The sequence below is a fragment of the Mus caroli genome, unplaced genomic scaffold (assembly GCF_978045245.1).
Source record: "Mus caroli unplaced genomic scaffold, Mus_caroli_1 scaffold_5, whole genome shotgun sequence".
Taxonomy (NCBI): Eukaryota; Metazoa; Chordata; class Mammalia; order Rodentia; family Muridae; genus Mus; species Mus caroli.
The window spans coordinates 98371560-98397309 of record NW_028227260.1 but is presented as its reverse complement, the minus strand read 5'-3'; the positions used below and the strand labels follow the sequence as shown (position 1 = coordinate 98397309).

At 46.6% G+C, this 25750-nt stretch overlaps 1 protein-coding gene and 1 pseudogene across 1 annotated transcript; both read right to left on the bottom strand.

The window, feature by feature from the left end:
* Positions 1-12060: 12060 nt before the first annotated feature.
* LOC147004725 (YTH domain-containing family protein 2 pseudogene) lies at positions 12061-13808 on the bottom strand (annotated as a pseudogene).
* A 3783-nt stretch (positions 13809-17591) lies between these two features.
* Positions 17592-18359, bottom strand: LOC147004724 (melanoma-associated antigen 11-like). Its single transcript, XM_085837827.1, has one exon. The coding sequence runs from the start codon at positions 18357-18359 to the stop codon at positions 17592-17594; it is 768 nt and encodes a 255-aa protein (XP_085693953.1).
* Between the last annotated feature and the right edge of the window lie 7391 nt (positions 18360-25750).

The following is a 25750-nucleotide window of genomic DNA, read 5'->3' as shown; positions in this document are numbered from 1 at the left end:
CTTGTAGGGGCAATTGCTAGGATGTGACAAAGAACTCAGATAGAGGGAATCCCCTGGGCTCCTTAAGGGGTGACTCACACTGAGGCTTCTAGCAGTGGAGTATATGGATCTTGAAGTGGTCATTTCCTGTAGCCAGGATGAACTCGCAGTGGAAGAACAAGGACAGCATCCCACGCACAAAAACTTTGACTCAAAATGTATGTTCCCTACAAGACATGAAAGGCAAACATGAATCAGAGACTGAGAGAATGGCCAACCAGTGACTGCCCCAAATTGAGACCCATCCCATGGGCAAGGACCAACCCCTGACACTACTAATGATGCTATGTTTGCACATAGGAGCCTAGCATAGTTGTCCTCTTAGATGCTACACCCATTAGCTATTGGAAAGAGATCCAGAGACCCACAGCCAAACATAAGATGGAACTCGAGGAGTCTTGTGGAAGAGATGGGGGAATGACTGAGGAACTTGAAGCAGATACAGACTCCAGAGGAAGACTCACAGAACCACGTAGCCTGGGTCCTAGAGGCTCCTAGAGCCTCAACTGTTAGAAATATAAAGCAATATAATGAGTTGGCAGCAGGAGAACCTGCTGGTTTCCTGCCAGACCCTGGCAGGTTTTCCCTCTGAGGAATCACGCCATGTGACAGGCCTACTACGCAAAAGGTTTATTGAGGGAGAAGTGAGTGATGACCTGGAAAGGGGTAGAGGCAGAGAAGGGGGAGGGGAGAAGACAGAAAGAGAGGAAGAAAGGCTGGTCAAGAGCTCCTGAGAACAGGGAGAAATCCTAACCCCTGGAATAGGCAACAGGTGGGAAACTTAGGCTACTGATGGACAGGGGAACTTATTGGGATGTAATCCACTTGACCCATAAGAAATAGGACTGAGTGGGTTTCCTGAAGCTTAAAATGACCTTTCTGAATTTACAACAACAAAAAAAGACATTTTTAAACACGTTAAGGGCTACTCTTTATTGAAGTCCATGATACAGAAAAAGGCACTGGAGAGCATCTTTACTTCATCCTAATGGCTTGGTAGGCTTTTAAAAAAAAAAAAAAAAAAAAAACAACATGAGTATTCCTTAATGTAAGCTCAGCAAAGACAGAAAAATTCTGTGGAGCACAAGGGGTAAGAACAGCTTTTCCATAGATCCAGAAGACTGGGTGTACATGATGAGAAACATATGAAGTCTATATTTAAAGGACAATCTAAGGAAACTTAAAATCTTGAATTTGTGACTATGATAGTTGGTCATGTATTGGAATATTTTATCAGCATTTGGCTAATAGCTTCTCAGATTCTGTTGATTGGTGTTAGAACTCTGAACACTCAAAGACTTAATATAACAGTAGTATAGCAAGCAGAAGAAATTTGAAGAATTTTTGTACCAAAAATTATTTTCCTATCACCACCCAAGATGTTTTTTTTTTACATCCTATAACATTCATACTGCAATTACCAACCTCAAAACACTGGACTAGACCCTCAAAGATTTTCTTCCTATCTAATTATTTACCACCAGACACATGTGGTTGGTCATTGGGAGCAGTCACTAAAAATTGAGTTCATTGCACCACCAACCAAAGACCAAGTAAAGGGTCGACCGAGGACCCTTGCACAAATATAAAAGATGCACAGCTTGGTCTTTATTCAGGTCCCCCAGCACCTAGAGCAAGAACTGTCCATTAATCTCTTCCTGCCTGTGAATCCCCTTCCCCTAACTGGGCCACCTTGTCTGGCCTCAGCTGGAGAGAATGCACCTTGTATTGTAGTGACACCAGGTACCGGGGGTGGGGGTTCCTATTAGGGGTGAGAATGGAGGAATTAGGGCAACATCTCTGTGAAGGAGCACGATGAGAAGAGAAGATGATACTGGGATATAAAGCCAATTAATAAATAAAATAATTAAATACTGACCTCAAAACCAAAAGAAAAAAAAAACGCAACCATTGTCCTTACTGTACTTACTGCAGAGCATGTGGTCTTTGAAGAATTGAAGAAGGGACAAAGGTTCTAATTCTATACTTATGTTTGGACTTACTTAGTTAATAACAATACAAGATGATGATGATCATAAGGCAGAAAAAACTGACAATATTAGTGTATTCTTCATGAAAATGACAAGTTCTTTCCCACTACCCAAGAAAAATCTGTTCGAATGACCTGATGTCATGTAACATGCTCCAATTTAGACTCTTTACTTATGTGTTTTCAAACGGATAATGATCTACAACATAGGGAAGGAAATTGAATGTCTCATTAATTGAATTAATAAATGTAAAACATCTCCATCTAATTATGCACTTTACAAAGCAGCAACATTTTGGAAAACCAAGAAATCACAAGTCCCCCACTCAGTAGAGGAAGAATGGAAGGGTTCACAGTCTCCTCCCTCCAGCTCCCAAATGAGGGCACAGCACTGAGACCAATGACTCTGTCTGACCTGATGTTGGATGGCAACTGCCAGTGCACTAGAATGGGGCCCAGTCAGAGCAGAAGTACCACCTGCTGGGCGATCCTGATCTAGGTTCTCTTTATCTGATCTCTCAAAGCATCTCCATACCTGAAGGGATAGCCTCTAGGATTACTCCCAGTTGTGTTGGCAAAAAATTCTAAGATTTTTACTTTGGTCGTTTGGATATGGGTCCTTGTGCCCCACAGAAACTCTTGGCTAGGAGCATCCCTGTCAGGGACCTGGATGTATGCCGAGTACCCTTCCTGCACAAAATTCCCAGTAGTGAGACTCCTGAGTTCTCCACATGGAAAGGACCCTCTTGAAATTCAGCCCCACAGTACATATCCCACGCCAGACTATCTCCTCCCTGAGCAGGTGCCCTCTGTGAACATGATGAGCACTATGAGCAGGCCTGGCTTGGGTGTGCCTGGAACTCCATGCAGCTTCCAATCACAGGAGATCCCTATGGTAGAGACAAGAGAGGAAGAGTGGACAGTTGGGTCCACTTGTACCCTGTGAGAGCCAAAGGCCTGCCTCATGGACTGAGAGGCCCTACTTGTGATCCCAGGATAGTAATCCTCATAATCTCTTATGGCCCCATCCAGCATTTCTGCCCCTGCTTCCAACTGTATGTGATGAGCAGGAACTGCGACAAACCCAAACCCTTTCAAGTCAGGTTGTCCTGCAGGGATAAATCTTGGCAGGTACATCTCTTGATTTACAGAGGCCTCTACCAATGATGTCTTTACAATGGAAACTTTGGTAGTGGCAGGAGAGGAGACTCTCAGAGAACTCAGGGAAAAATGGTGTTCCACCAGGAGACACATCCCTCCATCCTGCCCCAGGTTTCTGGATCTGGGCACCCTCCAGGTCCCGTGCCTCCCTTTGGAACTGAGTGCTCTCCAGGAGGTTAAAGCACTGCTCTTCCATTTAGGATCTGTGCTGGTTTTCCTTGGGAACAAGGGCAGGATTGTGTGCATGTGAGAAAGACTCCCAGGCCTGCTGGAGAAAGGGTGAGTGGACTCTGAGAGCTGTACCACAGTCAGCAATCAAAAATGCCTGTTCCACAATTATGATTGTGCATGGCTCCAGGACCAAAGGACTCTGTGCTGCAGGGGCCCACATGGAAAGAGAGATGGCACTTTGAGTAAAATTTTCTTCCTGCCTGTGGCAAAGTCTCATAAGACGTCTGTCTGTCTCAGAGATGGAACAAAATGCAGTGAGGGCACCTCACATTCCAGGCAGTCCCCTTCCCTGTGGCCCATTAGTCCAAGGATTGGAGACCAGACTGGTTCTCATCCTGATACATGGCCAGATCTAGGACGTTTCAGTTTTTGCTGTGTTGCTCACCTTCATCAAGACAAATTCCAATTCAGAGAGACAGAAGCAAGAGGAAGGGAAAGGAATCCACCCAAAGTGTCAAGGCATTCCCATAGACAGCAGGAGGGCAGGGAGGGGTCTGGAATCATAATTTTGTCCAATGAACCTCCCTCAGTTCTCACCTTGAGTCTTCACACACCTGATCTTTCCTCAGATGACCTGTGTTAAGGTGTTTCTAACAACCCTGCTGAGCTAATGCCTGAGATCCTGGCATGAGGTTCAGACTAACATCTCTGCACAGGACTGTTTGAGTGACAGGGAAGACTTTGGTGAGTACCACCCTGTGCATTGGACTGGAGTTTCCTTACACTGTCCATGGAGTTCTCACTAGAACGTGTCCTGATTGGGAAACAGTGTGCCTCATTGAAATCTCCAGCTTAGATCTCCTTCCTCACCTCCCTGAGAAACACAACACTCCCAGAAGACTTGAGCTGGTATTGTATCCCATCAAAACCTGTGTGGGGTCACAAGTGATGCCCACATGACCTAGAATCATATCTATTAAGACAGGGTTTCCCAAAGCACAGCTTACATGCATTCATCTTATCCGTCCTTCCTGACAACTTCCTTTTCCAGTAGACCTCATCTGACCAAGGACACCCATCCCTTTCATCCTGAGGTACTGTGATGGTTTCTATATTCTTGGATCAGGGAGTGGCACCATTTGGAGGTGTGGCCTTGTTGGAATAGGTGTGACCTGGTTGGACTAGGTGTGTCACTCTCGGTGTGGGCTTTAGATCCTCACCCTAGTTGCCTGGAAGTCAGTCTTCCACAAGCAGCCTTTGGATGAAGACGTAGAACCTTCAGCTCTGCCTGCGCCATGCCTGCCTAGATGCTGCCATGCTCCCACCTTGATGATAATGGACTGAGCTTCTGAACCTGTAAGGAAGCCCCAATTAAATGTTGTTTTTCCTAAGACTTTCCATGGTCAATGTGTCTGTTCACAGCAGTAAAACCCTAACTAAGACAGGAACCTTAGGTAAGAAAGGCACTTCCTGCCTGTGAGGGTGGACTGTAGAACATGGCCAGGTTCTGCTGTCACTTCATTCATTCCTTTAGGTACCCACAGTCCTCAGGGGAGGTCCAAACCTTGAATCCCATGAACCCTATGAAGATGGACACAACTGCTGACATGAATTCAAACCTAGGTGTGAGCCATCTCCTTGTAGAGATGCCTCACCCCAAATCAAGAAAGAGGCCCAAGAGGGCCCAACCACAGCAGCCATGCAGTCAGAATTCCAAAGGCATGAGAACAGGGGCATAGTGGCTCATGGTGGTCCCTAGCTTGTAGAGTTGGTTCAGTACCATCACAGATCCAATTCTACCATGGTGACTCACCTTGTCATCTGGCAGATCCTAGATACCTCCTCTGGTAACTACACATGGCCTCTTCTGCTGCTGTGGCGTACACTTCTCTAGACAGGTCAGCTTCCAGGAGAGGATACCAAAGTAAATATCGATGGCAGGGAATTCAGACAGACATCCATGCTCTGGACTTTCTGTGTGACAGTGCCTCAGGGACATCTCTTGGGGGGTATGGGGTGGCGACTGTCTATGGTCTGAAGTGGAAACTCCTTTGCTCAACCCCTGGGATCCTTTCCTAATACTTCCCAGGAGCCTACTAGATGAAGAACTGTGTTCAAAAGAAGGCTCCCACTCTTCCAAAGTTCATTGTTAGAGACCCTGTAGAGCTCTCTGAAGGACTGAGCCTGTGGCAGAGTAGATCAGTCCCTGTGTGGGATCTGCAGTAAAGGCCATGTATCCTGGGTTTATCTCTGCTGATTTCAGAGGTCCCAACATGTACCTTGAAAGACACATTATCTTTCCTTCTTGGGATCTGAGCCTCGTATGCATAGCTTTGACAGTCCCCCACTCAGGGCTCTCCAGACACAGGAACAGGGGCATACTTGCTTTATGCACCCCTCAGTTTGGGGACAGGACCGTGTTCACATTTTTGACCATGACAGATTCCCTGGATTTCTAGTCAAAATGGATACCTCCTCTGGCACACAGGGCTGCCAGTCTCTGTGCTCTGGTTGTACCCCAGACTTGGCAGGCTCACCTTCCTGAGAGAGGAGACAAAAGACAAGATGTATCCTGCTGGACGGGGGCTATTCAGGATTGGCAAAATGGGCAGTACCGTACATTTTCTTGCAGATACTGAAGATTTTCATCCTCCTCGTTCCCCACCACTTCCTCCAGACTCTCAGATCCATCATTCAGGCCCCAAGCCATCTCTAATCACCACCTTCCCACCTAAACCACAAATAAGAGATGGCATCTTTCATTTATAGTGGCCCCCCACTAACATCCTGCTCTGCAGAGCAGAGAGCTTTTACATCTGTTTTATCAAAGGTCTTATCGAGGAAAGTGTCCTAGTGGCCCTAGTTCCTTACCCCTATATACCTGAGGCCTTTCTCCCAGGATAAATCCCCCCTCCTTCTCACACGTCAGTCTAAAGCAAAGGCCCAGTGAGACAAATCAGACTCCTCAAGGAATTTCATGATATATGTAGTGTGTAGTGACCCACTTTTGCTCTGAATTGCAGGGCAACATTTCTTGAATTGGGCCATACTATGTGCCTGGCTGCATTAATTCCATATACACTCTCTAGAAATTGTCTCTTACGTAAAGCAGGTCATGACATCTTGCCTCTGATAGGCTGAGATTCTCCTCTAGGAACTTCTTTTGCATGTAAAAGGCTGGGGAAATGGTCCATCCCAGCAGGTGGGCACTTAGGTATATTATAAACAGAAAGAACCAAAAACCTTGGCTCTAGCAATGTTAAGTCCTAGGAGAGGTATGGAGACAAGGAGATGTAATACCTCAAGTAGTCTAGGTTTGTTCCTTTGACTGTCAAAAGATTACAATGTAGCTTGATTATTCCAGTCTATCTATCTATCTGTCTGTTTTCAGGCTTGGGACTCTATTCTTTCTCTAACCCAAAATTGTTTCCATGCCTGAGACCTGGGTGATGGTGTGGCATAGGCCCATTCTCTCAATTACACACTAATGGAAACATCATAGCATTGACTCCTAGATAAAGTATGGCTTCTGCTGTGCCCTTGGGCCCCACATATACCATAAATATGAAGCAACTGTCGGGAATAACCTCACTTCTAAAAAGGGAAACATCATTTTCTTTGTCTCTATAGTAACTGGCTGGGCCAAGGTCTTGTTCTGGCAATGGGATTCTGTATAGTTAGCTCGCTAACCTCTGTGGCTTCTTGGATGACCCAAGATGATAAAGTTGCTACCATATGCTCTAGGAGAGCTCAAAGTCAATTAAGGCCTGGCACGGAATTGCATTTATGCTAAACAGGAAGGAAGCAGGATAAAGTCACATGTAGCCAGCAATAGGCACAAGCTGACTGGCTCCCACATTAGAGATTTGCTGGAATGGCTGTCATGTGGAGAAGTGCCATTTGCATATGCTCCCAGGATTTGCCCTCCCCAGTTTCATAATTGGTAGTCAACACTGCATATTGGCTGCAGAACTTGCAAGGCTAAACCCAGCAGAGTGGCCAGAAAAGAGGACCACCAGGTCATGATTGGTATTGCCATGTCCTAACCAGAGCTCACCAAGTCCCAGGTCAACAAGAATCGAGCAGGTTAGCAAAGACCTGCAAGGCAAGCAAGGTGAGGCAGCCAAGGGGGAAGCTGGAACAGCATGCTCCTCCATCTGAAGAGGGGGATATGTTCTTGGGACATGGTCTGGAAGGGAGCCTCTAGGAATTAAGTTTGCTCAGGGGCTGGAAGATCCTGCTGAGAAACAGGACTTCCTGCTCTGAGGGTGTACTGTCTGGTTTAGGGTGTCAACTTGACAGAGCTGGAGTTATCACAGAGAAAGGAGCATCAGTTGGGGAAGTGCCTCCACGAGATCCAGCTTCAAGGCATTTTCTCAATTAGTGAACAAGTGGGGAGGTCCCCTTGTGGGTGGTACCATCTCTGGACTGGTAGTCTTGGATTCTATAAGAAAGCAAGCTGAGCAAGCCAGTAAAGAACACCCCTCCATGGCCTCTGCATCTGCTCCTGCTTCCTGACCTGCTTGAGTTCCAGTCCTGACTTCCTTTGGTGATGAACAGCAGTATGGAAGTGTAAGCAGAATAAACCCTTTCCTCCCCAACTTGCTTCTTGTCATGATGTTTGTGCAGGAATAGAAACCCTGACTAAGAGGGCATGATGCAATGTTGCTGGTAGTGATGGCCTGGAAGAGTGGAGTCCAAAATAGTTCATAATTAGTATACTTGAAAGGCACCCATGGCCTTGGCAGACAGTAATGATGGGAGAGCATCAAGGCTAAGGGATATGGTGCGCTTGAAGGTGATGCAGAAGTTAAATAGAGAAGCATCAGCAAATGAAATGGTTTTGTGGGTTCAACGACATGGCATCAGGACAAGGGAGGGCATCAGGACTATGCAAAAGAGAGGACACTGGTATCACTCAATAGTTCACCTCAGCTGATCTATTGTCCTGGCATGACCACAAGGGATCCTGTTTCAGAACTTACTACAAATGAACAATGAGAGGTCAGAAATTTGTTGACTCTCCTAGAATCCTGTTGGCTAATTATCTGGCTTCTGCTGTCCCTTTTGACATGTGAACGGATTTCTTAGACCAGTCCCTGAGCTACCGCAAAAAAATATCTTGAGAGGTCCCTTCCACTCATAAGGAGTAAAGAGGTTCAGTTGAAGCTGGTACCAGCCCTGCTATCTGAGGTCAGCAGAAGAGTTTGAAATATTGGCCCCAGGAGATCAATCATGACCCAGGGCATCTCTGAATACAAGGGTATGGTGTTCAAAATCAAAAAGTTAGTATAACCCGTGGCTCTTAACAAAAAACAGAGGATCAGTGATGGCTGCATGGACCATTCTTTGCTCTATTGATGAGGACCTTGGCTCTGTTGTATCCCCACTATTATTGCTTTCGATACTTAGGCCGGGTGGTGGAAGAGAAATGTGGTCATAGGGGTTCCATGCGCTGGGACTGTGGGGGAGACAATATGGCAGGTAGAAACATGCAAAGAAAGGGGTAGTGTTGTCACTGAGCCCTAAGCTAGTGTGGTCATGGAGTAACGGGCTTATGGGGAGGCAGAAAGTGTCTTTGGCTATTCTTCCTTGTCTCCTAGGAAGAGTGGCTTGGCTGGACTCTTGCTTCACCCTAGGCTGAAAAAAGGTCCTACGCTGTGCATGTCTCTTAGAGCAAAAATGAACCAATAGGCTCAGTAGATGGGCAGTGTAAGATCAGGAGCTGATTTCCCCACATAGGTGAATGCTCTGCTTTAGCCAGCAGCTGCTCAGCCTGTGAGGGACTGTGTTTCTCTTCTCAGTCTTGGCAGTTGAGAGACTCCAAGCCTGGGGCTGATGGTCCAAATCTCCCAAAGAATGACTGGATGCTGGATTGAGTTCAGGTTTCTCGAGGGAATGTCATTCCTGTGGAATAAGATGCCCCTGAGGACAGAAGAGACCTTGGTCTGAAGGAGGCCCACAAAGGTAGACATTGTCTCAAGAAATTCCTCTATGTTGGGACTCACAAATGATATATTTTTGTTTCATATTTTTCACAGTGACACAGTATAACTGGTTTCCTTAGGCATTTCACACATACTTTGTGTTTGCTAATCTTTCCCCTCCACTATGCTACACATGACCCTGTCTCCTGCCTCCCCCTGGACTGCTTTTCTTTTCTTTCCCTTTTATGACACTTGTCCTATATTGCCACTGCTGCCCATTCATCTTGCCCCTCTTCTGGCTGTCCTCAGTACATGTAACACACAGAGAGACACACACATACCACACACAAACACACACACACTTGAAACGTAAGAATCACAAATAGAAGGGAAAAGATAGTATTAATATTCTAGGGCCTGGGTTAATAGCCTAAACATAGTAGGAGAATAGTCATTTTCCTTATCAATGCAAGAGACTGGGTCTTAACCCCACATATCTTGTTGCTCTGTAATCCTCCTCTGTCTCTGTCAGAGGGCTTGCTAACCTCTCCTTTCATGCAGTATGTGTTTGCTACCTCAGGTTGTATCTGCATCCATCTCGATGGGGAGAGGGGCCCTTATGGAGCAGGATCTCACACTGCACAGGACTGGGGAGTGCTCTTCTGTTCTGTGGCATGCACTCTGCACAGTGGACCCTTAGGCAGGTGGTAAGAAGGAGCCTATCCTTGGAAAGGGCCAACAGCAGCTTTTGAGAGCTGAAAGTAGGGCCCATATTGTCCAGGGAGAACACTGGATAGCCAGCATCACCTCCGTGTTGTACCTTCAAGAGAATTCTTTGATAAGGAAAGCCTTTCTGTCAACTTGTCAGTATACCAGAAGTGGGAATTTCTTCATTATGTGGAAAATGAGGCCAATTGGGATCCTCCTCTTCTGGCTGGGCTTCATTTATATTTGTGGAGTTCAAGTTGAGGGGCAGTGGAAAGCCCCTCAAGTGCCAAGTGTGCTGAAGGACAGAGCTATGATACGACTAGGGACACAGTAGCTCGCTCCTAGTTGTGGTCTCTGAGCCAAACAGAACGAGAAAGCTGGAAAAGTTGAAGGTTGTCTGGATAGGTGCAGCAGTGTCAGAAGAGGGTGTGAAAGAAGAGAAACAAACACAAGGCAGGGTGGTGCTTTGAGAACATACCAGGGACAAGGAACAGAAAACAAGAGAGGGGCTAGAGAAATGACTCAGTGTTTAAGACCCCCTGCTATCCTGGTAGGTGAGCTGGATTTGGTTCTCAGCACCTACATGGAGCCTCACAACCACTTGCAGGTCCAGTTCTAGAGCATCTGGTGCCCCCTTGTGGCCTTTGTTGGGACCTGAATGCATGAGGTATGGATGTGTACAAACAGAAGTATTGGAAAATTCAAAATGTAAAAGAATTACTTAAAAAAGAAAAAAACCAGAGCGCTATAAGAAAGAAGCAAGAAGAGATTAAAATGTAGAGGGAATCAACATGCAAAGGAATCGTTGTCTCTTTCTTTCTTTCTTTCTTTCTTTCTTTCTTTCTTTCTTTCTTTCTTTCTTTCTATATATGCCTGTCATATCCTGACATGATTTGAGAGCAATGCCCATCAAACTGGCATGACAAAGATCCCCCCCTTTCAGCAAGAGGACACAAGGGACTGTTCCAAGTTTCATATAAGGGAGAGTGGTTCCCACCCACCTGACTGTGACTACCTGGATTCCAGCACCGAAGCTCCTGCAGGATTCATCATGGTCTGTATATCTTGGAGAACCCGAGGCAGAGGTGCCATGCTCCAGGGTTCAGACTGGGCCATGCCAGAGTCACAGGCACCGTGAAGTGAAAGACCACTGAATTAACAATGACAGAGCCTTCTTTTTTTTTTTTTTTTTTTTTTTTTGTTAATGCTCGAGAGGCTCTCGAGTTTATTGAGAAGTGATTAATGGGAAAAAGAAAGGAAATGCCCTTTCCTCATTGGCTGAACAAGAAACTGAAGAAACATTCACTACATGTTTTACAATGTTTTCTCTTCCAAAATGCATTTCTGAAAACGAGTTTTGACCACTGTTCTTAGCTTTGAAATCAAATTAATCCTGACTTACTCAGTATAATACACAAGAACAGAACATTTTCTAGGACTCCTAGTGTTTTACTTGGAGTACCAAAGGGTCAGAGAAAATGAGCCACCCTTACAGACACAACCTTGGTTAACACGGTTATTAAACTTTCCTAGACAAAAATTCTTCATAAATATTTTCGTCCAGTTCGGAAGGGAAAAATCAACTTCTCACTTTGTGGGGTGGACACCCAAAATCTGCGCAACTCAAGTGTTCTCTGAGTGCAAATGTCAAAATGGGGGAGGAAAGGGTTTAAAAATTAGAGAAAATTGTATGCACTTATGGACTTAAAAATCCAAAAATAGAGTAAAAAATAAACAAACAAACAAACAAAACCAAAACCCAAAGCATTATGCTCTGAATCACAACCAAAGCCAAAATAAAAGGGACTTTTTTTTTTCATTTTACCTAAACTACCTAGAGGGAATTTTTGTTTAGGTTTTTTCCTTTTCTTTTTTTCCTTTTTTCCCCCTTTTTCCAGTTAAGTGCTATGTCTTTTGTGAAATTCCCATACATAAACTGCAAGTTTGCAATTGTCTCTGAAGTCAATGAAAATAAGAAAAAAGGTCCTAATTTTCTTGCAGGTCATCGTGTCCTCTTAGGATAAGCAGATGCAACAATTGCTGCAGTCTATGCAGAACCGCTTTCTATTTCCCACGACCTTGACCTTCCTTTTTAACACTTTCTTCTTCCTCTTGGCATTTCTCATAGTGTGAGAAGTCATCAAAAATGGAAGTGGTGTGCTTGTAGCTGGCTATGATTTTCAACACCTGCTTAGCTTTTTCCAGAGGCACTTCCTGAGTGTCCCTAGAGTTGGTCACTGGTTTATTCTCGTTGTTCTCTAGACCAATGTGTCGCAGTTGGCTATTGGGAATGTCCATCACAAAAATCCATCTGACATCGAAACCACCCTTCCATTTGTCCTAGGACCACACACCTGCACATGTGTTGTAGTCCACAGCAGATTTCATCTCTGCAACTCCACAGAAGTGTCCACTGCCGTTGACAATGAAAAGTAAGTACACGGGGCCCTTCCCATTCATGGACTGTTAGGCGACATCCAGTCTCTTGTTACCGTGCTCTGTGCTGCACCAGATATTCTACTTAATGTAATGGTGGATATTGTGCTCAGAGTAGGTCTTAATGATGAAAACCTGGCCATGTTTCAGATTCCAGTCGAAACATTTAGTGTTATAGTTATTAATGGGCCAAAGTTTCTCCAACACTTGGTGAGGCTCTGAAGGAGTAGATCCAGAACCTGCCTGAGATTGTCCTACTCCATTACCATCCACCCCATTATGACCAAACCCACTGCCACAGTTCCGAGGCGCTACCCAGCGAGTTGGCTGAGCTGCGTGTTGCTGGACTGAGAGCTGAGCAGGCTGAGGTGGAGGTGGAGGCAATGGCTGCGTCTGTTGCCCTACTCCTACTGATGTCTGACCACTGGTGGGCTATTATTGGCCTGCTGTCCAACAGGCTGAGGAGATCCCTGGATTGGCTGACCTATAGTTTGAATCAAAGCCTGTGAGGGGGCTTTTGCCACAGGACCCTTGTTATCTCAAGTTCCAATATCCATGTTATGCTTTCTTGGGGGTGGTGAAAGACTTGATCCTGCAATGCCATTCTTGGTCTTCAGTTTAGGTTGTTGTTCTGCAGGCTTGCTAGCAATATCAGCCCAAGATGCTGGTTTTGGAGGAGCAATAGTAGCTGGAGGCAAACAGCTAGAAGCCACAATGTTACTAGTGATGGACCCACTACCAACAGCAGAGCCTACAACTTTTGGAACACTGCTTGTAAATTCTGTGCTACCTAGTTTCAGTGCTGCCATCCTTTGGTCTATAGTATTCATGCCAGGAGATTTATTGAGGGTCTCATTGGCAAAAGCTGACTGTCCATCAATCACAGCTCCACCTAAGGAGCTGGGTGCATAAGCATAATTGCTACTATATCCAGAGCTTTGAGAAGACTGTCCCTGAGAACTGTGATTTCCCCATGCTGAGGAGTCAATCCCACTGGGAAAAAAAAAATTAAAGCTATGCTGTCCAAGAACTGGAGTGCTACCTAGGACTCCTGGTGGCCCAAACATTGCATCTGGTAGAAAGTGGGGCTCTCCTTTGCTCAGTTGTCCATAAGAAGTTAGATAGGGCATGGCTGTGTCGCCTCCAGTAGACCAAGCAGCTTAACCCAAATAATAGGAAAAGCCAAAGGAGGGGCTCTAGTAACTGGGTAAGTAGGAGTCTGACATGGTAGTATATGCATTGTTCGGCCTTGACTGTGGGCTCAAGTAAGGTTCAAAATCATCATCATTTAGTCTATCCTTTTGATGCACAGAACCATTTTGTATTTTGTTTCCTTGACCTTTGGGTCTCTGCTCCAAGAGGCTGCTGGCCAACATAACTCTCAAATCCTGGCGGACAACAATGGCAGCAGACTCCTCTTCAGGACAGTGGTGGTGACAGATGAGCCCCTACGATGACAGGAGCAGAGGGTGCAGCAGCCTCTTTTGTCCCTGACAATCCTAGCCTCACCTCTGTGGACTCAGCCAAGACACAGTGGGCGACTCTGGCTCTGACCCCAATCAGATGAAGCTCTAAGCAGCTGAGCTCAATGCGCCCTTCTCTATGCTCCAGCACCCAGGCCCACAACCTCGCAGCTCGAACGGGGGAGACCGAGCAGAAGAGCCTGGCTGCACAAGCACTCACTCTCACAGTCGCTGACCCATGCCCAGAGCATTCTTTTAAAAAAAGATTTAGTTTTAGTACTAATCATGTGGGTCTTGGGTCTTTGTTGGAGCACAGGAGTGCAGTTGCTCTTGGAAGACACTAGAGGATGTCTGACCCTTGAACAGGGATCAGACATGGGACGCTACCTTAACTGGTAAATGAAAGTGTAAAAGGGAAAACTCAAAGACTGCCAGGTAAGCAAACTGAACCCATCCATGCACCCATACTGTTGTCCCAGGGAAATGAAAGTAAATGGCAGGTGCTACCCCATATGTAGGCTGTCTTCCTGAACTGGTTAAGTGCATGTAGGGAAAAGTAACAGTTCCTGTGGGTGTGATTTACCTCTGTCAGTGGAATCTTGATTTGAGATCTCTAGAGTTTTCTTGCCTTTGTGTTCCTCTGGGTACCATGTGTGTTCAGTTTCCATGGAGACCAGAAGACAGAGCCTGATCACTTGGACTTGGACTCACAGACAGTTGCTGGTCAGCGGCTTGACTGGTGGCTGGGAAACTGTACCTGGAAGCTCTGCAAGAAGAGACATGGCCCCTGCACTGCTGAGGAATCTCCTCAGCCCCATGAGGCAATGCCAGTCTTTACCTCTTGGCGATGATTCTGCTAACACCAGACTTGCTCTGAAATGCACATATTCTAAAGTGCCTAGACAGGGAGAACCTCTTAAGTCCCCTAGTAGCTCTGTCACAGGAAAGTATTCTGGGGGAAATCTAAGATGAAGGGTTTTCCAGTTTTCACCACTGTCAGATTTCTCCACTGCTCTGGATGATTTTATCTTTATCTTGGGGGGTCTACAGTCATCTCTTTCCTTTAGACCAGCAGTGATTCTTTACCTGTGACTCTGGGCTGTGACACACCTGACCGCTCTCAAAACAAACTCCTCAACAGGTACCTTGGTCACAGTGAAAGACAGTCACAGGGGAAGGCAGGTGCTCCTTTCGTCTCTACAGAGGAAGCATGAAGACCACACGAAATGGACCATTGAGCACACGGGGCATGACCAGCAGAGAATCCTGGGAATGGCCAGAAACTTCCATACTGAGACCCTCAGGATGCACTCAGGGACAACCCCCCAATCCCGAGTGACTCAGGCACTGTTACCTTTCATTAGAAGGCTTTTCAGGAAGTGGCACTGGCCTCCTGGAGGGGTCTTTGGTTTGAAGCCTGATAAGACATTATGAAGAGCCATGAAGCTCCCTGTTCTTAAGAGCAGGAGGGTCAGCCCTGCTGCCACAAGTGTTGGTGCATGCAGACTCCTGCCTTGTGACCTGGGACAGGATTCAGGGAGATTTCCAATGCTGTGTACCTCAGAAATCTTCACCTGGGAAATGTTTGTGAGAAAGCCGGTCCATTAGGAAGCTGGAGTTTCTGGGCTACATGCAAATGCTTGTGGTGAGGAGAGCTATCCTGAAAGGTTGGGAATGAGATGGCTAAATGAGCCCAAATGAAATCTCATGGGGAAACTTCACTAAATTCTCCCTCTTGTGAGACACATGTTGACATCTGGGTGTTTCCCTCACAGGGAAACTCCTAGCTTGCTAGTCACAGACCAGCTCCAATCCACCCAAAAGCTACCTTTCCAGCCAAACCACTAGCCGCTGCCTTTCACCAAACTCCCAAAGCCATTATCTACTTAGAGTCCCCTAAATTACAATGGAGATGAGGAGGTCATCTTAGGGACCAGGACATGGGTCAGAACATGGACACTCAGGCTGCTAAACCTTCTGGATCTGCCTGAGCTCCCTGGAACCTGAAAACCTGGAGGGTATCATCAGTGGGCATCTGCAATCTATTCACATCCTTGGTGAGGTGTTAGGCAGATGGGCAGGGCGATGAACCACAATCTCTCAGGCCAGCCAGCCTGGATTATCATCGAGGGCAGCTGTAGAAATAGCAGTGATCCTGCCTGGAGGAGGAGGCATTAAAACCAGCAGAGATTCTGCCTTGACCCTGAGGAAGTGGAAAAATCGAGTGGAAAGGTGTTCTATTATGTCCACACTTCCACCGAGACCTGCAGACATATGCCCTCACACTTAATAACACAAACACACACACACACGCACACACACACACACCAATGCTTGTTAAATGTAAAGGCATCTGGGGCTAGATTTTCTGTCCAGTGGCTTAGTATTAATAGCACTTCCTGCTCTGGCAGAGAACCGGGGTTTATCTTCCACACTCATATGGAGGATTACAACCTCTCAAACTCCAGCTCCTTGAAATCTGTCACACTGCCCTGACCTCTAGAGATACCAGGGTCGCATGTAGTGCACAGTCATATGTGCAGGTAAAACACTTGTCCAAGTGAGAAACAATCAAGTTATCTTCCTAGACAGCTCTGCCTCTCCTGACCAAGGAGACAGAAGAGGAGGAGACCTAAGATCCACTTTCCCACCATGACTCACAAACCTGTTCCAGTGGTTTGGGGTCAGCCCTGCAGCGCATGTGGTGTGCTCAGCTCTAATTCCAGATCCTGTACCAGGACACTATTCTCTGACTAATCTGTTTGTTGTTGGACAGTTTGTTTCAGCCCAGGGGTTTGCACATGTTGTCTTGATGTTTCATCCCTGAAGGACAGTCCAGGCTGACTCCTCCCTGCCAAGTGACTCAAGAGCAAGGACTGCTCAGAGCAGTTTCCCCTTCTCTCTGCCCCAAGTCCATCACCCCTGAAAGGTCTGCTGTCAGCTCATTTTCCACACTTACAACTGCCATCTTTATGGCACTGGCATGTGGCTGCTCTTGCTGGCAGAGCACACTGCACCCTTTCTGTGCTTGGACTTCTGGTCTAAAGCATTTCTCAATGGCTTCCTTGAAAGTCTGTTCCTTCTGCACTCTCACATCCTGTGGGTAGTAACAGATCTGACTTCTCCCACATCCCAATAACACAGAGCCTTAGAGAGACCACGTGCTCACTAAACATTTGGCAGCAAGTCCATTTAGCTTTAGCTCTTGTAGTAAGTAGTTAAACAGAAAGAGACTAAACAAACATGCTGAAGAAATCAAGAAGAAATTTATTTTGTTATTCAAAATGATGTGAAGTTTCTTGCATTGTCAAGGAATTTCCATTTCCAATGCCAGGGAAAACAGTGGCATTGTACAAGCTAGACAGAAGAAGGCAATCTTCTTTCCCCCCCCCCAAATATTAAGACACTCCTAGTGTGGTTCAAGAATACATACTTTAGTAATTGGGATCATAACGGTGAAACATCTACAGCTAAGGAACCCTGTAATTAAAGCAACAACATTTTGGCACAGCAAGAAACCCCAAGACACCCAGTCAGAGAAGGAGAAATAGAATGGAACTCTTCCCAGTAGCTCTGAAATGAGGGTATAGTTCTTAAACCAATGACTCTGCCTGATCTGATATCGGATGGGAATTACCAGTGCACTAGAATGGGCGATGGTCAGAGCAGAGGTACCATTTGCAAGGTGCTCTTGGACTAGGGCCTCAGTAGCTCTTCTATCAAAGCCTCTGCAAACCTGAAGAGATTGGATTTGAGATGCTGCCTAACTATGCTGGCATAAAACATCCAGACTTTCATCTTGGTGGTTTCAGCACAGGCCCTTGGGCCCCACAGGAACTCACGTCTAGGAGGGAGGCTACCAGGCACCACCCTGTACTCCAGGTACCCTTCCTGTACAAAATGCTCAGTGATGAGTCTCCTGGGCTCCCCATACAGGAAATGATCAGTCCCTGCATGCAGCCCTATGTTGTTCAATATGCGCCACAACTCTGCCTCACTGATGCAGTTGTCATGCAAAAAGATGATGCATAGCACAATGATGACCAGGCCTGTCTTGGGTATGCCAGGAACGCCATGCTGCATCCCATCATAGGTGATCCCCAGTGCAGGGACAAAAGAGTAGGAGTTGACAAGGTGGTGCGCTTCTATAACGTCAGTGCCAAACAATAGCCACATGCAATCAGAGGCCTTACTAAATATCACATGGTAGGACGACTCATAAGCTCTTGTGATCTTATCCAGCATTTCTGCCCTAGTTACTATTTGGTTACTTCGATACTTGAGAAGCAGGAAGTGCACCAGACTAACTACTTTTCTATTTATTGCTTCCTGTGTAGGGAGCTCTGCACTGGCCCCTGCACTGGATGGGTTACCAGAACCCTCAGCAGATGGTGCCCCTGCAATGAAGCCCGTGGCAGTAGGAGGATAGGGGGCTGTCTGAGAACTCTGGGATGAACCCACCATTTCTCCCACAGACACATCCCCTGAGGTAGCTGCAATGGTCTCCTCCTCCCCTGCCCTTTCTATGGGGACCTGCGTACCCTCTAGGTCCCCTGCCTGGCTTTGGGACTGAGTGTTGTCTAGGACACTGGAGTTCTGGCTGTTCTCAGGAGGATCCATGCTGAGTTTTCTTGAGATCACAGGCAAGACACCTTAGAGGTCACAGGGATGAAGACTCACAGGACTGAGGGAGAAAGCAAGAAGGTGAGAGGACTCTGACAGCTGTCCCTTGGGCAGCTCTCACATGCCACTGTTACAGGATTTGGCTTGGGGAGTGCTCTATGGTCAGAGTATACTGGCACTGAATATGCCAGGGCCCCAAGAAGAGTACACATGGCTTCACTGTGCGTGCCTTGCTCTTCCCTGAGGTAAATTCTCAGAACAACTTTCTGTGTCTCTGAAGTGGAGCAGAAGGCAGTAAGGGGACCACCCACATCCTGATCCCTGGTCAAGGCTTACAAAAAGAGAGAACCCAATTCAGTATGGTTCATTTATGCTAAAACAGTACATACAGTATACTGAGTCTCACCTTGAGGAATGGCTAGGTCTAGCCTTTCTGGGTGATCACTCTGTCCAACTCCTTAAGGCAAGATGCTAATCTGTGAGCAAGGCAGAAGAACAGGAGAGGGGAAGGAATCTTACTCCAAGGGCCTCAGGTTTCCCATAGCCCTCAGGCAGGCAGGTAGGTTGTGAGGACTCTGTATAAGGAAGGGACTCTCTCAGCTCTCATGCTGTGTACTAACAGACCCGATCTTCCCTCTGATGACCCAGGCCGAGGTGCTCTCAGCATGCCCTTCAGTTCCTTTACACTTCTGCCTGGAACCAGGCAGTGCAGGGGACTCAGACTAGTATCCCTGTCCTGGACTCTTTGTGTGATGGTGCCTCAGAAAAGTCTCTTGTGAGGCCACTCTCCATGGTGTGCAGTGCAGACTCCTTTGCTCATCCCCTGTCTTTCTTTCCCTAACTTCCCATGTGCCTACTTAACCAAGAACCGATTCCAAGGGAGGACTCCCACTCTGGTGAAGTTCCTCATTTGAGTACCTTGTAATCCTCCCCAGAGAACTGGGACCCCTGTGTGGAATAACCTGTAATGGCTAACTGTCCTGGGCTCATCTTTTAGGAGAGAGGAGTTCCCTAAATCCATCTGCAGAGCATCTTAGCTCACTCACTTTCTTAGATCCCTGCTTTCCATGAAGGCATGAAAGCCCCCTAGTCAGGTCTCCCAGTCAGTGCAACATGCTTTATGCAGTTTTCTATTTGGGGAATGGGGCCCTCTTCACATGTTCATTGTTGGCCATGACTACATACCTGTATTCCCAGTCAAAATGTATACCTACTCTGGCACAGTTGCCTGGCACCCTGCGGCCTCTGGTGGTACACCAAACTTAACAGGCACTCCTTCCTGAGAAAGGAGAGAGAAGTCAAGATTATCATCACTTCTAGATATTCCTGGGCAGGGGCTTCTCCAAAATTGGCAAAGTGGACAATGTCCCTTATTTTTCTTTCAGATTCTGAAGATTTTCTTCCTCCTCATTGCCCACAAAGCACTTCTTGACCCCCCCCCACATACACACACACACACTTCCATCTTTCATAGCCAAGCCTCCGCTGAATATCACCTCAGCAACTAATCCACAAGTCAGAGATGATTATCTTTGTATACCGTGGACCTCCACTAGCATTTCGTGCAGCAGAGCAGGCAGCATTTCCATGTCCTTTATCAGGGGTCTTATGCTCCTCCTCGGTGGTCCTGGTTCCTTAGCCTTACATATCTGAGGCCTTACTCCGAAGAAAAATGTCCCTGTTCATTCTCACACCACAGTCTGAAGCAAAGGCACAGTGAAACAGTTTGGCATCCTCAAGGACTCCCAGAGCACAAGGGTGTGTAGTGATCACCCAACTGTGATCTGAATGGCAAGGATGTCATTATCTTTTTTAACATGGACCATACTTGGTGCCAGGCTCCATTAATTCAGCACCTACTATCTAACACTTTTCTCTTAGGTCAAGCTTATGCTGTCTCTCTGCTTCAGCCAGAGACCTTCCTGACCAGGAACTTCTTTTGTATGTAAAAGAGTGCGGGAAGTGGCTTATTGCAGCAAGTGGATACTTGGGCTTTCTGTAAGCAAAAGACCATTAAACATTGGCTTTAATGATGTCGAATCCTAGGAGAGAGATATGGAAGCCCTAGTAGTGGTATAACCCCAGTCCCCCTAGGTTTGTTACTTTGACTGCCAAAAGGATTACAAAGCAGCTTGATTGCATCTGTGAAAAGTGCTCAAGACAGCTAGCAGTTCTGTCTGTCTTCCTTGGGGACATGCTAACCAAAGTGTCAACAAGGCTCTATTGGAAAACTTTCTATTCTCAAAGGGGTCTTTGCAAACCTGAACACAGTCACATACTCTAAAAAAAGCATGCTGTCGGTGTCACACTGTAGTCAGCTCACAAACTGGCTCCCATTTATCTGCCTATGTGTGTAGCCTGGTAGGACCTACCCCCTGGCTCGTCAGAAAATTGCTATGGGCCCACCAAGTGCATGGATGAAGAATGTCTTGTGTGACTCTCTTTCTTCCAGGAACGTCACAAATAGCTTCAAACCCCACGAGGTCTCTTATGTAAGAAACACAGTATGGCCTCCACTGTTGAAGGTATGTCAGAAACTGACTGTGTGTCCCTCCTTTGCCTACAGTCTAAAGAGTGCCATTATCCACTCCCTTCCAGGCACCACAGAAAATGACTCTGTGTTGCCACCACCAAGGCCTGGATATAGAATCCTGTGGACAAAGGTCTCCATTCCAGGAACCTCACACTTCCAATTGTGTCAGAAAATAGCTCTGAGAGCCTCCTCTTCCCAATTAAGGAAGGCCTGACACACAGTGCTGATGACAGCCTTCCAGGCTTCCAGGCTTCCAGGCTTCCAGGTACTTCTGAGAGTCTTTCTAGGCCCCTTGAGTGGCTAAATCAGTAGAATGCAGTTCTTTATTGAAGGTCTCCCTTCAGGAACCTCACAAAATGGCTTGGGTCCCTTAAGGATCCAGATGCAAGAAGCTTGCTAAGCCTTCAGACTTGCAGGTCCTTCAGTAAATAGCCTCCTTCACAAATCCCCAAACACTGAAGCACTGAGTTACTGAAGCCCTTTGAGGCACAGCAGGAAAAGACACTGAACCCCTCAAGTACCTGGAACCCGCTTGATGTAGGTCTCTGTTCCAGGAGCCGCACAAAATGGTCTCGAAGTCCCCAATTTCCGAGAGTCAAGAAGCCAAGAGAGGCCTTCACACTTCCCGACCCGTCAGAAAATGGCTCCGAGTCCCCACGTCCCTATTCCCCCAGACCTGAGTCCCTACGTTAAAGATGTCCTTCCACAGAAAATGACTCTGAACCCCTCAAGTACCGGGAACCCGTGTGTGAAGGTCTCTGTCCCAGGAGCCTCACAAAATGGTCTCAACGCCCCAAATTTCCCAGAGTCAAGAAGCTGAGCGAGGCTTTCAGACTTCCGGACCTGTCAGAAAATGTCTCCGAGTCCCCACGCCCTATTCCCCCCAGACCTGAGTCCCTCCATTAAAGATGTCCTTCCACAGAAAATGACTCTGAACCCCTCAAGTACCGGGAACCCGCTTGATGTAGGTCTCTGTTCCAGGAGACGCACAAAATGGTCTCAACGCCCCAATTTCCAAGAGTCAAGAAGCTGAGCAAGGCTTTCACACTTCCGGACCAGTCAGAAAACGGCTCCAAGTCCCCACGCCCCTGTTCCCACAGACCTGAGTCACTACGTTAAAGATGTCCTTCCACAGAAAATGACTCTGAACCCCTCAAGTACCTGGAACCTGCTTGATGTAGGTCTCTGTTCCAGGAGCCGCACAAAATGGTCTCGACGCCCCCAATCTCAGAGAGTCAAGAAGCTCTGGAGCAAGGCCCTCACACTTCCGGACCCGTCAGATAATGGGTCCGAGTCCCCACGGCCCTATTTCCCCAGACCTGAGTCCCTACGTTAAAGATGTCCTTCCACAGAAAATGACTCTGAACCCCTCAAGTACCGGGAACCCGTGTGTGAAGGTCTCTGTCCCAGGAGCCGCACAAAATGGCTTTGAATGCTGGAAGTCACAGATGCAGGGAACTCATGAAGCCTTCACACTTCCGGACACCTCAGAAACTGGCTATGAGCGTCCACCATATCCCCATTCCCTTAACCTATTTTTGATGAGACTTTAGGGCTTTAAATATTTTCCTTTACTCTAAATTAGGATAGATACGAACCTTGAAAAAGTAGTATTTTGAATAGGAATTTACTGATACATACAATAACTTCGTTTTTTAATGATATAAATACAGAATAGACTATGTTAAAATGTTAGATGTTAGTTATTATTTTTAATGACTTAATGACATAGCCATTTTTTATTCCACACCGAGTAATTTTACCTCGGTTGAGGATGTTATTATTTCTTAAGAGTATATTTCCTGCAGTTTTCAAAATAAAAATTTAACTGCAAAGTGAATTCCTATGAACCACCAAGAAAAGAGTGTGCACAGGCTGGACCTAGGCCCCTTGCACATATACAAGAGATGTGCCGCATCATCTTCATGTGGATCCCCTACATGTAGTGCAGGGGCCGTTCCTTGAACATGTTGCTTGCCTACATGTGGACCCCCTTCCCCTAACTGGGCCACCTTGTCTGGCCTCAGCTGGAGAGAATGAACCTTGTATTGTAGTGACTTGAGGTGCCTTGGAGTGGGTGGGAGTGTGTATACAGAAGAAGATGGAGGAATGGGAGGGGGGGGTGAACTGTGTAAGGGGGTACTGTGAGAAGAGCAAATGATATTGGCATGTAAAATGAATGAATTGATTATTTGATGGGTTTATTTGATTTAAAAAGTGACCTGAAAAAAAAAAACAAGAAATAAAACAAACACAAACATTGTAGTTACTGTACTTGCTGCAGAGCATGTGCCCTTTGAAGATTTCAAGAAGGGACAAAGAGGGTGGCGGTATGGGACGTGGAACAGTCAGAGGATGGACAGGAAGGGGAATCAAATCTGGAGTATAAATCAATAAATAAATAAAAGATTAAATTTTAAAAAGAAAAAAAAAGAAGGGGCAAGGATTGTAGTTCCATACTTATGTTAGAACTTAGTTAATGAGAATAGGAGATGATAAAGATCATAAGGCAGAAAAAATAACAATATTAGTGTACTGTTCATGAAAATGACAAGTTCTTTCCAGCTACCCTGGAAATTCAGGTTCAAATGCCCTAGTATCCTGAAAAGCATTGCAACTTTGAATACATTTCTATCTGGTTTCGAACTGGTAATGTTCTTCAATCCTGGAGTAACCACACGGAATGCCTTAATTCCACTCATAAATGTAAAACATCTCCAGCAAATGAGCCATGTAGTTAAACCTCATGGAATAACAAGAAATCACAAGTCACCCAGTCAGTAGAGGAAGAATGGAAGGGTTCACAGTCTCCTCCCTCAAGCTCCCAAATGAGGGCACAGCACTGAGACCAATGACTCTGTCTGACCTGATGTTGGATGGCAACTGCCAGTGCACTAGAATGGGGCCCAGTCAGAGCAGAAGTACCACCTGCTGGGCGATCCTGATCTAGGTTCTCTTTGTCTGATCTCTCAAAGCATCTCCATACCTGAAGGGATAGCCTCTAGGATTACTCCCAGTTGTGTTGGCAAAAAATTCTAAGATTTTCACTTTGGTCGTTTGGGTATGGGTCCTTGTGCCCCACAGAAACACTTGGCTAGGAGCATCCCTGTCAGGGACCTGGATGTATGCCGGGTACCCTTCCTGCACAAAATTCCCAGTAGTGAGACTCCTGAGTTCTCCACATGGAAAGGACCCTCTTGAAATTCAGCCCCACAGTACATATCCCACGCCAGACTATCTCCTCCCTGAGCAGGTGCCCTCTGTGAACACGATGAGCACTATGAGCAGGCCTGGCTTGGGTGTGCCTGGAACTCCATGCAGCTTCCTATCACAGGAGATCCCTATGGTAGAGAGAAGAGAGGAAGAGTGGACAGTTGGGTCCACTTGCACCCTGTGAGAGCCAAAGGCCTGCCTCATGCACTGAGAGGCCTTACTTGTGATCCCAGGATAGTAATCCTCATAATCTCTTATGGCCCCATCCAGCATTTCTGCCCCTGCTTCCTCCTCTATGTGATGAGCAGGAACTGCACCAAACCCAAACTCTTTCAAGTCAGGTTGTCCCGCAGGGGTAAATCTGGGCAGGTACATCTCTTGCTTGATTTCGAGAGGCCCCAACAGACAATGTCCTTTCAACTGAGTCCACAGTATTGGGAAGAGAATAGGCACTCTAAAAACTCAGGGAGAACAGGTTGCATGACCATGGGACCACAACTCTCAAAGGAACTGTAACATCTACCCCAAGGGCCTACCTTAAAAATTTCAGAAGGCTCAGAGAGGATGCCTTTGTTTCAGAAATCTCACAAAATGGCTCGCAGTCCAAACCACACCCCAGACCACTGTATGTGGAGTTACAGGTAGAAATGTGCACAGAGGTTCATTTTTCAAATTAGAACAGATATATCCTCTGACCTCCAGACTCCCCACAATTTTATTGGGTTCCCTTCGGAGTCTGAGAATCCACACCTGCCTTTAGACCTCCAGTGAACCTCTTTACCTCTGAGCCTCTGTTGTACCACAAGTGACCACTCTCACCAAACACCTCAACAGGTACATCGGTCAGTGTGAAAGGCAGTCACGGGTGAGGGCAGGGTCTCCTTTGTAGCCCGCAGAGGGGGCATCAGAAACATCATAAAATATCGGCCAAGATGCAGGGATGGAACTGCCAGCACATGGGAGCACGGTCAATTTTAGGGGGAATTGGAATGTGCTGGGAGTGGACAGAAACTCCCACACTAGGACACTCAGCTGGAAGCACTCAGGGGAAACCTCTAAATATACTTAACTCATGAACTCATCTTTAGTCTGAGACTATTCTCAGAAGCGAACACAGGCCTCCTGCAAGGTCCTTCTACTTTTGGTCTGCTAAGATAATACAAAGAGCAGGGAAGATCCCTGCATTTGTCAGAGGGAAAGCATTGGTCTCGTATGGGTGAGAACTTCCTGGGTTACAGGTGTATACAAGATCTTGATCTCCCTCTCAGGCCTGTCATTTGTTAGGGGGGGAATCAGGGACATTCCCAATGCCAAGAGCCTCAAGGTTCTTCCCCTGGAAGTGGGACTTGCACAGGGAAGGCTGCATGTGAAAGACCTGGTGCAGTTCCTTGAGTGAGCAGAGCTATAGAGAAATATGGGACTGGGGAGAGCTAAGAAGCCAGAAGAAACATCACAAAGAAACTTCACTACATCCACCCATTCCTTA

Excerpts from the sequence above, each read along its gene's own strand:
- LOC147004724 (XM_085837827.1), bottom strand. The coding sequence starts at position 18,359 with ATGGTGGGTTCATCCCAGAGTTCTCAGACAGCCCCCTATCCTCCTACT.